The sequence below is a fragment of the Prionailurus bengalensis genome, chromosome C1 (assembly GCF_016509475.1).
Source record: "Prionailurus bengalensis isolate Pbe53 chromosome C1, Fcat_Pben_1.1_paternal_pri, whole genome shotgun sequence".
In the NCBI taxonomy this organism is placed as follows: domain Eukaryota; kingdom Metazoa; phylum Chordata; class Mammalia; order Carnivora; family Felidae; genus Prionailurus; species Prionailurus bengalensis.
Genome location: NC_057345.1, coordinates 20,434,321 through 20,446,658, shown reverse-complemented (window position 1 = coordinate 20,446,658; position 12,338 = coordinate 20,434,321). Strand labels below are relative to the sequence as shown.

The 12,338-nt window shown below is 42.2% G+C and overlaps 1 protein-coding gene across 5 annotated transcripts in view; it reads right to left on the bottom strand.

Annotated features, from left to right (window-relative positions):
* WDTC1 (WD and tetratricopeptide repeats 1) overlaps nt 1–12,338 on the bottom strand; it is a 66,561-nt gene that overhangs the window by 15,875 nt on the left and 38,348 nt on the right. For all 5 annotated transcript variants that reach the window (XM_043574173.1, XM_043574177.1, XM_043574175.1 and 2 more), the window contains exons 4-6: nt 4,683–4,729; nt 4,172–4,283; nt 1,275–1,462 (exon numbers count right to left, since the gene is read on the bottom strand). In XM_043574173.1, coding sequence (XP_043430108.1) covers nt 1,275–1,462; nt 4,172–4,283; nt 4,683–4,729 — 347 coding nt within the window. The remainder of the gene's footprint in view (nt 1–1,274; nt 1,463–4,171; nt 4,284–4,682; nt 4,730–12,338) is intronic.

Here is a 12,338-nt window from a genome sequence, read left to right as displayed (position 1 = left end):
TGCTCACTGCTAGAACACCTTCCCTGACTGTGCCTGTGTCTAACTGCTTAGGCTCCAATCCTACCTAGATGCTTGGCCTCTACCTGCTGCCCTGGCACAGTCTGGTTAGGTAAGGTCAATAAGAGTAACACAGAGTTTTACCTGTCACCGACCAAGTGCTTTCTGTCTTCCAAGTACCATCCAAGGTTTCACAGGCACTATCTCATTTTGAGGCTCAGGCCAACAAGGGAGATATTATGATAATTCTCATTTTACAGGTGAAGAAACTAAAGTTCAGGAGTAAAGTTACTTGCCCCAAACACTGAGTGACAGAGGTAGGACTTGATTCCAGGTCTGTCTGACATCAGTGCCCTGCTTCTAACTGCTGTTTTATAGTTCGTGCATGACTTAGATATCTCTCCTCCTTTGTAACAGGGAAGAGCGAATCCTGTAAGATCTCAAAGGAGGCATTAAAGCAGGTTGGGGAGATAAGGTCACCTCTGAAGAAAGGAGTTAAAGAGCAATGAGACCATTTTAGGATGAAGAAAACTAGAGCAAAGATATGACAATCCAGGCCAACGGAGAAGGGGAAAGTCCGCTTTCCCATTTCTGACTGACTATTCCCTTCCCACACATATGCCCACTGATCAATTGTTCGAGAGAAATGTATCAAGCACCACTATGTGCTGGGCACTGTGCTGGGCTCTAGGGACACAACTAGGAACAAGGTAGAGATGGAGGTGCTCTGACAGTTCACTATTCAGTGAGTGATACAGACAAAAAGGTAAACCAAGAAGAAAATAAAATAAAAGAACTACAGAGGGTGATTACAGTTACAGAGGATACAATTAGGGTGCTGAGACAGAATGATGGGGGGGTGTACTTTGGACGGGATAGTCAGAGAAGGTGCTTATGAAGAGGTGATTCTTGAGCTGATCTTAGGGTAAGAAAGGGTCAAGCATGGAAAGAACTGGGGACAGAGAAAACCAGGCGGAGCAAATAGCAGGAGTGAAAGCCCAGAGGAGGCCGACATTATGCACTGGTGAGAGCAGGCTGACAGGCCCGGATGTAGTGCAGGAGAGGGTGAAGAGTGGGGAAACCGAGAGCAGACAAACAAATGTTCCTAGCTGTATGTCCCAGACAAGTGCCCTGGGCAGACAAATGAGGCTGGAACTCTGCTGGAGGGAAGGAGCCAGGCCTGTGGAAGGAAGCAGTATGGGAAGATGGGGCGGGGGAGCCAACATGCAGTGGGAGCAGGGGAGGCGCAGACCCCACTTGATGCCTCAGGCCCTTACCGGATAAGCCCATCTTCAGCAGCACTCCAGAATGTGTTGGGCCACATGGGCGCTGTGGCGATGCGTTTCACCCGGTTTGTGTGGTCTCCAAACATGTGGATTGTTTCCTTTACCGTCAGGTCGTGGACATGCACTTTGGAGTCGGCTGCCCCCGTGATTAAGATGCGGTCCCCAGCATGAGGCAGGAACTGCTCCAGAGAGATTGAAGAAGAGATTAGCAGGCAGTGGGGGTAGGGTTGGCCACGGAAGAAGACTAGCATGGATGTTAGCACCCTCTTTCCTTCTCCATATCAGGCAGGAAATGAACTCATCCAAGGCAGTCCATTAAGAAAACTTTGGATCTCAAGCATCAGCCCATAGGCCTAAAGGTCAAAGTTGGGACATACGCCTTTACTTTGCCGGAGTGGTCCTGACTTGTGCCAAACTGGACTACCTAAGAAATCTTCCTCTGATTCTTCCCCAGATAAGGGTTGAGTGGATGATAATCATAGTTGCTACCATTTACTAAGCATTTACCATCTGGCTGCCATCTGGGTAGGTATCTTATCTTATTGATACTTAAAATAAAAATTGAGGTTCAGCAGGATTGTGTTCAAACTCAAGTCTGACTCCCAAATGCATACTGCCTCATGAGGACTGTTTGATAGCCTGAGGATTACCTAATATATTAGTCTTAAGGTGAAAAGGACTTCCAGTGTTTTAAGGAGAAAGTAGTATTTTAAATTGGTTCAAATATTTCTGGAGAACACTCTGGCAATAGGTAACAAAGTAAAAACTGCTTCTATCTTTTGACCCCAAACTTCCACTTCTGAGAAATAATTTTATTAGAAAAAAGAGACCTGTGCAGAAATGCTCAGAGCAGCACTCTTCATAATAGCAAATACTAGAAATGGCTCAAATGTTGACCCTTGGGGAAGGGCTGAGCATCAGGAAGAAACATCTCCCTACAGTTATCATAAAGAATGAGAATCCCACCATTCTGACGAAATTCAGAAAATATTCCAGATGACATATGGTAAGAAGAAAACAGCCATAAACATAGCTTTGAACAGTAATTTTTAAAAGCATGTCATTCTATCACCTAGCTTTGAGGAAGAAAAATATTTAGTTGACTTTTTCTCTTTCTTGAGTTCAAAAGATTTAATTACCTTTTTTCTTAATTGAAAAGTTTCTCCCAATCCACAACAAGGCTGAATGGGTGCTGGGGGTGGGGCATTAGTCCGCATTTAAACAGCTCAAGTCCTACTGGACTTAAATGTTCACAAAAGAGCAATAATTCATTTTCTACATACCATTCTCTATTGGATCACCAGGACAAGGGATAGATGAAACAAATGAAATTTGATCATTTTTAGGGGCAACCAGCAGTCTTTAATCCTGTCTGAAGACAGAATATACTTCATGCACAACAGTAATAAATAGGCGAGCCCTTGAGGGCTACTGCCACACTCACCACACTCTGTAGTTGCCACCAGGGGGAGCTTGAGGGCTAAATAAATATCTGTGGAATGTTACTATCTGAAGAGAGAAGAATCCTTTTCTACACTTTCACACAAGAGGAGGCTGAGGGTCTGTAAATGTAAATGCCTTGCCCCAAATCATACTATTAGGAAGTTACAAGACCATTGTCAAATTCTGGTTTCTGAACTCAACATTTTGTGCTCTATAATGCCAAAGTGATGGCTTAGGTCCCTTTCCCAGATCCCACCCCAAAGATTCAGATTGGACCTAACACTTTTCATGGGGCAGAAACCATCTGTTTGCCATGCAAGAGGTGAAGAGGCATTGTTCTGTCTCTAAAATTGCAGAAGATCATCTAGGATTGGTCCCTGGAGCAGGAGGTGAAAATCAGAGCTTGGGAAGGAGGCAGGGTTTAGGGAAGTAAGTAGGTTCTTGGCTCTCAAATCTACCTTCTTCATGTATCTTGTAATTCTTCTTGATATTAATTAGGAAAATATTTCTTAGATTAGTGAGGCTTTCTAAAGGACAGTCTCACTCTCACGTACATCCATTATAGAATTACAGGGCTGGAAAGGTCCTTAAAGGTCATTTCCTCCAAACTTCAACCTGGCAAATAAAGTTCCCAGTGTCGAGAGTACCTCAGTGCTAGGACACTTGCTATAGTCTCAAAGGGCCTATTCTACCTTCTCCAAATTGCTCTAAGCATTACACAGTTCTTTACTTCATGAGGTCCACATTTGCTTCTATGGACTCGGAGCCACTAATGCCAAGTCTGTTGCCTGGGACCAGAAGGCACAAAGTTTCATGTCACTTCCATTTCGAGGACTTCAGAGGCCTGAAGACACTTGTAAGTCCCCTTCCCACCTCTCCTCAGCTCAACTCCCTTCCACCAACAAATCAGCAGCTCACACACAGAACAGCTAAAACACCTGTGGCCAGGTGCCTTTTTACAAATCATCTTATTGAACTATAATATCAAGCCTGTGGATTGCTGCTTCCCTTTTAAAATTAAATGATTTATTTACTCATTTATTCATGGGTCCAGGGGATTTTCCTAAGCTACTTCCTATTTACAGATGAGTAAAGAGGTTCAGAGAGGTCAGGTGACTTGCCTAGGTCACACAGCTTCCAAGAGGCAGATCAGGGAGTCAAACACAGGTCTCCCTGCTATCTAAGTTCATGGTTGGAACCATACCACCCACCATCACCACTCAAATAAATATAAACATCATTTCATCTAGAGCTGGCCTAGATGCTATAAGTGAGGAAGCAGAACACGGAAAAGAGATGGGGTTTCAGGAATCACCATCAGATACTCAGATCACAAAGGTGTCTGCGACCCCAGGGAGTACATGGAACACATATGTGCAGATACAACCATGCACACAGACCAGTCATGCATGCCTTTCACTCGCTCTGTGCCTTATCCTGCTCACCTTGACAGAGAAGATATTTGCAGTGTGTCCTGTGTGCATGGAGAGCAGCTTCTTGTGGTGCAGCGGGTCCCACACAATTGTGTGCTGGTCATCGGAACCAGAGGCCAGCAAGCTGCAAGCAGAATAAGGGGTTCTACCTCTCCCCTTCCGGCCCCGCCCCCCCAAACCCCACGTTCCCCACTGATAGGGAGTGAGGCCACACAGAGCGTGAGGAACAGGAGATGTCACAGAATTCAAGCATATGTTGTAAACATCAGTTGATTCTCTTCTACTTTGTCCTAAAGATTTCTCATTATTCCTTAAACACATTAGATTATCAAAAACACAGGGTTTGGATGGTCATCCAATTTATTGTTCAACAGTGCGTTGATAGTGGTGGACTAAACTTCACTGCACAGAAACGAGCAGTAGTCTCTTTTCCCTAGATCTACCAAGAAGGAGGAAAGTCCCCTCTCCCAGCCTCTCCACTCCCCTCTCCAGCACCCTCTTCGGTACTCTAGTTCATACTCACTCTCCTTTCTCGTTCCACTCCAGACAGTTGACACACCCTGAGTGACCCTGGGGAGTAAATGGAAAGGGACAAGAAGACAGCCAGTTAGAGGTTCTCTTGGGGAACTCAATACTGAGAGGTGGAACTGAACAGGTGAACCAGCCTTTCCATCATCAGTGTTTTCCAGGTGCATGTGAGTGACCAGAATTGAATTAAACTGCCTGGTATCTTACAATATATAAAGTACTTTAATATTATGATCTCACTTGATACTGAACAACTGAGCCCTAAAGGGCAGGTTTCATTGATCCTATTTTGCAGAAAAGTAAACTGAAGTTCAGATGAAAGTAAGTAGTAGAAGTGAGATCCAAACAAATTTCTGCTCCTACCACTGTCCCTTCAAGGGACATCCCCTCAGCCACAGAAAATTTGCCCAGGAATATCTAACCCAAAGGAAGCCAATTAACTAGAAAGTTGATCTTTCATTCACTTGGCATATACTTAATTTATCAAGCACCCATTGCATACCAGGTGCCGTTCGGACACTGGGGATACAGCAGTATACAAAACAAAGTTCCCGATCTTCTGGAGCTTACTTCAAGTAGGTAGAGCCTGGTATAGTAAGGTTAACTGGGCCAGAGTCTTGAGCTTGGGGATGTGAAATGAGAAACATGGAGAGAGTGAGGCAGTTATCAGTAGACACTGAGGTTGAAAGCATGCACAGAGAGAAACCATGGTAAAGCTAGAGCTATGAGGAAACAGAATCCATGAAAAGCAGAAGGTATAAAGTGGCAGAACCAAGTCTTACATGGGGGAAGGAAAGAACAAGTCACTAGGCATTCCTATATACTGGTTTCTGTTCTCTCATCCTCCTTCATTCCTAATGATACCTAGATTTTCATTTATTTATCTCTATGTTCCAAATTAGACCATGGGTTTCAGCAAGTGTAAATCCATTGTCCTTGACACACTGATAGGTTTAGGAACTTAGGCATAAGCCAAATTGGACGTGGCATTTACTTGGGCACAGGGATTGGCTCAGAAATAAGCCTGTGACCCCAATCAGATGCAGGGGGCACAGTGGCTGGGAGGCTTCCTGAAAAGGAGTTTTCTCATTCTCAGGAGACAGTCTATGAAAGAGATACCTTTCTTCTTTCAGATTTTGGGTATACCAATGTGACACTAGGAATTGCCACCACAAGGGAAGCCAGCCTGAGAGTGAGGTCAATACACAGAGGAGTGACCAATACTAATGCCTACTCTACTTATGGACTTCCAGTTAAGCGAGACAATCAGTTCTTTACTGTTTAAGGTCATTTGACTTGGGCTGTTACTTGTGGCCCAAAACATGCTGATAAACTCCCAACTCATTCTTCAGGTCTCAGTTTGTAGGCACTTTCTTCAAGGTGCTTTTCCTATCCTGTAAATTTGGGAAGGAGGCATACCCTTCCTGTGGGCTCCTACTGTCACGCTGGATTATGACTCTGTGTTGACATGGTAGTCTGCTTCACCAGACTGAGCCCCGAGAAAGCAGGCTTTGTGTCTTATTTTCACTGCATCCTCAAGGTCAGATACAGAGCCCGGCATATATCAGTTGCCTGAATGAACAAATGAGTCCAGTGAGACTAGTGGGAAGAATCGAGAGATATGAACAAATCTAATTCCCCAACTGTCTAGTTAGAACGGCTTTTCCTCTGCCTTCTCCTTCCCTCTTACCCTTTGTCCTATAAAGATTCTTAGCTAGGTTGAACCACATTTCTTTCCAGGTTCTGCACTTAACGTGCATTCACTCTGTTCAGACTTGTCAGACTACTTGTTGACCTGAGCCTCTCACTCTCCCATGGCACTTGGTTGAAACCCCACACATGGCTCTGATCACTCTTTTAGGGTCAGAATCATTTCTGTCCTCAGCTCTTTCATTTTCTCACCAGGATGTAAATTACTTGTGCCTGGGCCGGGGTGGTGGTGGTGAGGGGGTGGTGGTGGTGAGGGCGGGGGTGTCACATCTATAGCTTGCAATCTCCCTTGCAATACCAAGAGCTTTGAATGATTGCCACTTACTGAGAGCTTACAAAGGGCTGGACACAGTGCTAAGTACTTGTGGTAGCCAGAAAAATGGCCCCCAGAGGTCTGTGTCCTGATCCTCTGCAACCTATGAATATGTGATGTTTGGTGGCCAAGGAGACTTTGCAGATGTGATTAAGGTTAAGGTCCTTGAGACAGGGAGAGTATTCTAGATTATCCAGGTGGTCCCATTATGATCATGTAAGTTCTTAAAATCACAGAACCTTTCCTGGCTGCAGAGAACTAGAGAGATGTAGGTGTGAAAGGGATTTGTCTTGTTATTGCTGGCTTTGAAGATGGAAGAAGGGGATTACGGGTCAAGAAATGCAGTAGCCTCTAGAAGTTGGGAATTGCAAAGAAACGAATTCTACCCTACAGCCTCCAGGAGGAACACAGCCCTGTCCAGATCTTGCTTTTAGCTTGGTGAAACCCAGGTCAGACTTCTGATCCACAGAACTGTGAGATAATAAATTTGTGTCTTTTTGAGCCATTAAGTCTGTGGTAACTTGTTATGGCAGCAATAGGACACTAATCCAGCACTCTGTATCTGTTGTCTTGTTTAAGAAATAGGTATCACTACTCATTTCACATATAAGAAAGACAGCACTGAGAGAGATTCGGTAACCTGCTGTGATACTGTAATTTATAATAAGAAATATGTAATTGGTCTTCTTCCCATATCTGAACCCCTAAAGACCTTGGAATTTCCTAAGTGGTAAGAGTGAAAAAGATGTCTTGATATCCGTAACAAACCCCTTTCAACAACACCTGAGTTTATTTAATGAAGTGATTTTTGGAAAGCGCCTAAGGATGGGGTCAAGTTGCTAAAGGAACCAACCATATGACTGGAGGTCGTTAGAACTTTCAGTCCCACCCTCCTGACCTCTGGGGAGGGGAAAGGGGCTGGAGGTTGAATAGTTCACCAATAGCCAATGATTTAGTCAATTGTGCCTATCTATTGAAGCCTCCACAAAAACCCAAAAGAAGAGGTTCAGAGAGCTTATGCATTAGGAAACATGTGGAGATTTGGGCGAGAGCAGTACACTCCAAGAGGGCATGGAAGCTCTGTGCCCCTTCCTACATACTGTTTAGGTATCTCTTCTATCTGGGCTGTTCCTGAACTACATTCTTTTAGAATAAATGGGTAGTCTAGTAAGTAAAATATGTTTGAGTTCTGTGAGCCATTCTAGCAAATTAATCAAATCCAAGGAAGAGGTTGTTGGACCCTCCAATCTACAGATGGTTGGTCAGAAGCACAGGTGACAACATGGACTTGTGATTGGTGTCTGAAGTGGGGGGTGTAGGGGGTGGCAGGGCAGTCATAGGACTAAACCCTTAGCCTGTACAATGTAATGCTGTCTCCAGACTGATAGTGTCAGAATTGAGTTAAATTGTAGGGCACCCATTAGGTGTTGGAGAATTGCTTAGTGTGTAAAAATAAACAAAACCCCGCACATATTGGACCTGCCAAGTGTGGCACCGCTAACAGTGGTGACATGAAGCAGGATTTTAACTTGAGAGCCTGAGCTCTTACGTATTGTCTGACAAAATGGATGAATGCTTCTAGAATTATTGTCCGCAAATCAGTAATCCATCCAAAGTATGGAAGACAGACGCCACAGTAGACAAATATGATACTTATGACTAATTTTCATATGGTAGAAGCTAGTTTAGAGGTAGGTAAGTTGAAGAGAGTATAGAGAAAAAGCTCAAACCAGATTCTAACAAAAATAAAAAGTAACTATTGACAAAAAATATTAATAAAGAGCTTTATAAGTTAGAACACATGTTTGGGAAGCTACTTAATAGGGAGCAGAGTAAGGGGGGGTTACTTTGGCCTTGATAACTAAAACTGGCTTAGATATTGGGCCACAATCTATAATTACATTGTAAAATTCAATGGAAGGAAATATGCCTATGATCTATCAGAATTAAAAAGTGGGTAAAAAATGAAGAGAGAAAACCTTAAACTTTTAAGAAACTGGGAGCAAGGATGTTTAGAGATGACTCCTAGAGAGGAACAGACCTTTGTGTGCCTCCCTGGACCCTTGGAAATACTGCTGTTTAGTAAGCTTTGCACACTGGGGACCTAGAGGAAACAGAAAGTGCACAGAGATAGAACCTGTAATAAAACTTTTAAATCTCACTTAAGTTCCAACCTTTTAGATCCTGCTTAACTTCGTTAAATATTGATTACAATTACTATTTGTTGTAAGTCCCTATAATTTGCTGAGTAGCATGGTGTATAAGAGGAGGAGGAGGAGGCAGGAAGAAGTATTTTATCACTGACACTGCTCAGAATTTTAGGTGCATAATGATGATAAAAAGCAAATGGACTTTTAGTGGGTTTTATTACTGCTTTAAAATTCTTTACAAACTATGTACCCCTTATAGCCTGCATTGCAGTCCCCACCTTGGTATGCCACTACTAGGTAGAATGCTAGTTAGTAGTATACACAATCTCATTATTACTCCCTTTTCACAGGTAAGACCAAGTCTCAGAGATAACTTACCCAGGGTTGCACAAATTATAAATACCAAAGCCCAGGTGGGAACCCAGGTCAATATAACTCCAAAGTATTTCTCTATGCTGGACTACCTCAGATACCATGTGTATTACTTCCTGTATTAAGAAGAGATCTCGGGGCACCCGGGTGGCTCAGTCAGTTGAGTGTCTGACTCTTGATGTTGGCTCAAGTCATGATCCCAGGTTCGTGGGATCAAGCCTCGTGTCAGGCTCCGCTCTGAAGTGTGGAGCCTGCTTGGGATTCTCCTGCATTCTCCCTCTGCCCCTCCCCACTGCTTGTGCTCTTTCTAAAATTAAAAAAAAAAAAATCTCATTGCTACCATCACCTTAAAGACTGGCAGTTTCATGTAAAGTTAAGCTTATATTTACCCTATGACCTAGCAATTCCATTCCTAGATAATCACTTGAAAGAAATTAAAACATTTGTCCACATAAAGACTGACATAAGAATATCCATAGATGCTTTAGTTTTGAAAGCTCCAGAGGCAGCTGGCTGGCTCTGTCAGTAGAGCATGTGACTCTTGATCTCAGAGCTGTGAGTTCAAACCCCACATTGAGTGTAGAGATTACTTAAATTACTTAAAAAAAAAAGATGTTATTATTTTTTTAAAAAATCTCAAAATTTAAAAAACAAAGGCTCCAAACTGGAAATAACCCAAATGGTCATCAACAGGAAAATGGATAAATAAAATGTAGTCTATCCACACAATGGAGTACTACTCAGCAATAAAAAGGAACGGACCGCAGATACATGCAACAACATGGATGAAACTCAAAAACCATTATGCTAAGCAAGAGAAGCCAAACACATACAAAAATATACTATCTAATTCCATTTACAGTAAGCCTCAGAATTAGCAAAACTAATCTTTGAAGACAAAAGCCACAAGGTGGTTGTTCTGAGGTAGGAGGGTTGACTGGAAAGGGTACTGTGAGAACTTTCTACCATGATGGTACTTTCTTTTTTTTTTAATGTAATTTAAAAAAATGTTTATTTATATTTAAGAGAGAGAGACAGAGAGACAGAGCTGTCAGCACAGAGCTCGATATGGGGCTAGAACCCATGAACTGTGAGATCATGACCTGAGCCAAAGTTGGACTCTCAACTGACTGAGCAGAGCCACCCAGGTGCTCCAGTGATGGTATTTTCTAACTCGTTACAGATGGTTGTTACACAAGCGTCAAACTCATTTAACTCAATACTTGAGACCTATGCACTTTATTTTTGTGTAAAGCATACATCAATAAAGAGAGAAAAAAGGTAATAATAATAATAGCAATAGTAGCAGCTGATATATACTGAGCACTATCTCACCATGTACCAGGGACACTATTGTGCCCTTCATATATAATTTTAATTTTTACAACTGTCTTATGATGGAAACATCATTACTATTCTCATTTTTCAGAGGAGTTAAAGGTTAATACCCAACCCCATATTGTATAAATAGTGTAGCCAAACGATGAACCCATGTCTGACAGATTCCAGAACTCGGCTGTTAACCATGATGTTAGACTGCCTTTTTAAATTCTAAACTTTCTCTCCTAAAACTTAAATGCTTGCTATGTGCCTGCCAGTATTATACCGGGCTCAGAGAGACATAACTGAGTCAGACAGACGCGTCTCCTGTCCTCACAGAGCTGATGAGTTTTGTTTTCTCTTCCTTTACACTAAATATATAACATTAGCGTTTCCCCATGTTATTATAAACTCCTCATAAGCATCACTTCAAATGGCTATAGAATATTCCTCCAAAAGTTAAACTGTATTCACCTCTACCTTAGTGTTGTACATTTAGGTTAGTTCCAAATTTGGTGAGTTGATGTATTTTAAAATTCCAGTGGGAAAAGAACATTTACAGGTGACTGGTCAGCCCAGAGTAGGCATAATGTCATGTTTTTTATTTTTATTTTTTGCATTTGGCTGGAAATATATAAAATCTGTGTTGTAATGCTAGATATAGCCCATGCTACTTAGGAGCCTGATGACCAGTCGTGGTGTGGCAAAGTGTACTTAAATGGAAAACATTATTAATAAATACAAGTTAGTAGACAGCAATCTATCAAGATGTGGGATCCACAGGGGAAAAATAATAAAAGTCATTCTAGTCATTCAGTTCTAGAGGGAAAAAAATGGGACCCACCATACATGGGAATAATAAAAAAAAGAGAGAGAAGCAAAGAGCTAGGAAGTCTGCAAATCAGTGTGTATACTGGTATAGCCAAAAGGACTAGGGAGCCTTTTGTCTAAATTTACTTTTTACAAGAAGCTGAGACTGGTTAGTGAGAATCAGAATTGTAAAGTGAAAGAGTTGTCTGGGTTCAACTCTGGCTTGACCTCTTCCTAGGTATATGGGGAGTCACTTAAGATTCCCAGAACCTCTGAGTTTTCATTTGGAGATGGGGATGATGATAATGTAAACCTGACAAGATCATTGTGAAAATCACGTGGTATAATACATGCACGCACACTTGGGTAAATGCTGGCTCCCATCCCTGGAACTAGTCCTCAGGTATATTCTCTCACCAATCTGTGTGTGTACCTTCCAGATGCTACTTTCAAAGACCCCTCCCACACAGCTAGGATACTCACATGGGTACACACCTTGAACAACTGGATTCTCTCCTATCTACTTACTTTTCCAAAAGGGTTTATTTCTGCAGCTATTAAGTTGCTACCCTAAACTATGACCAAACAGAAAATTCATTTATTCAATACCCATTACATATAGGGTACTGAGAGAGAAGGGAATAAACTGGAAGATAAACAAAAACAGGTCCATGTCATGGCAACATGAGACAAAGATCTACCATAATAAAGGAGAGAAATACCCCAACACCTAGAAGAAGATAGGAGCATCAGGCTTTAGGAACAAGCTTAAAGGATTTTTGAGGATACCAGCTTGCACATCCACATGCAAAAGAATGAAGTTGGACCCCTACATCACATCATATACAAAAAATAACTCAAAATGGATCAAGGACCTACATATGAGATCTAAAAGTATGAAACTCTTAGAAGGAAACATGGGTATAAATCTTTGTGACTCTGGATTAAGCAATTATTTCTTTTCTTCCTTTTGTGT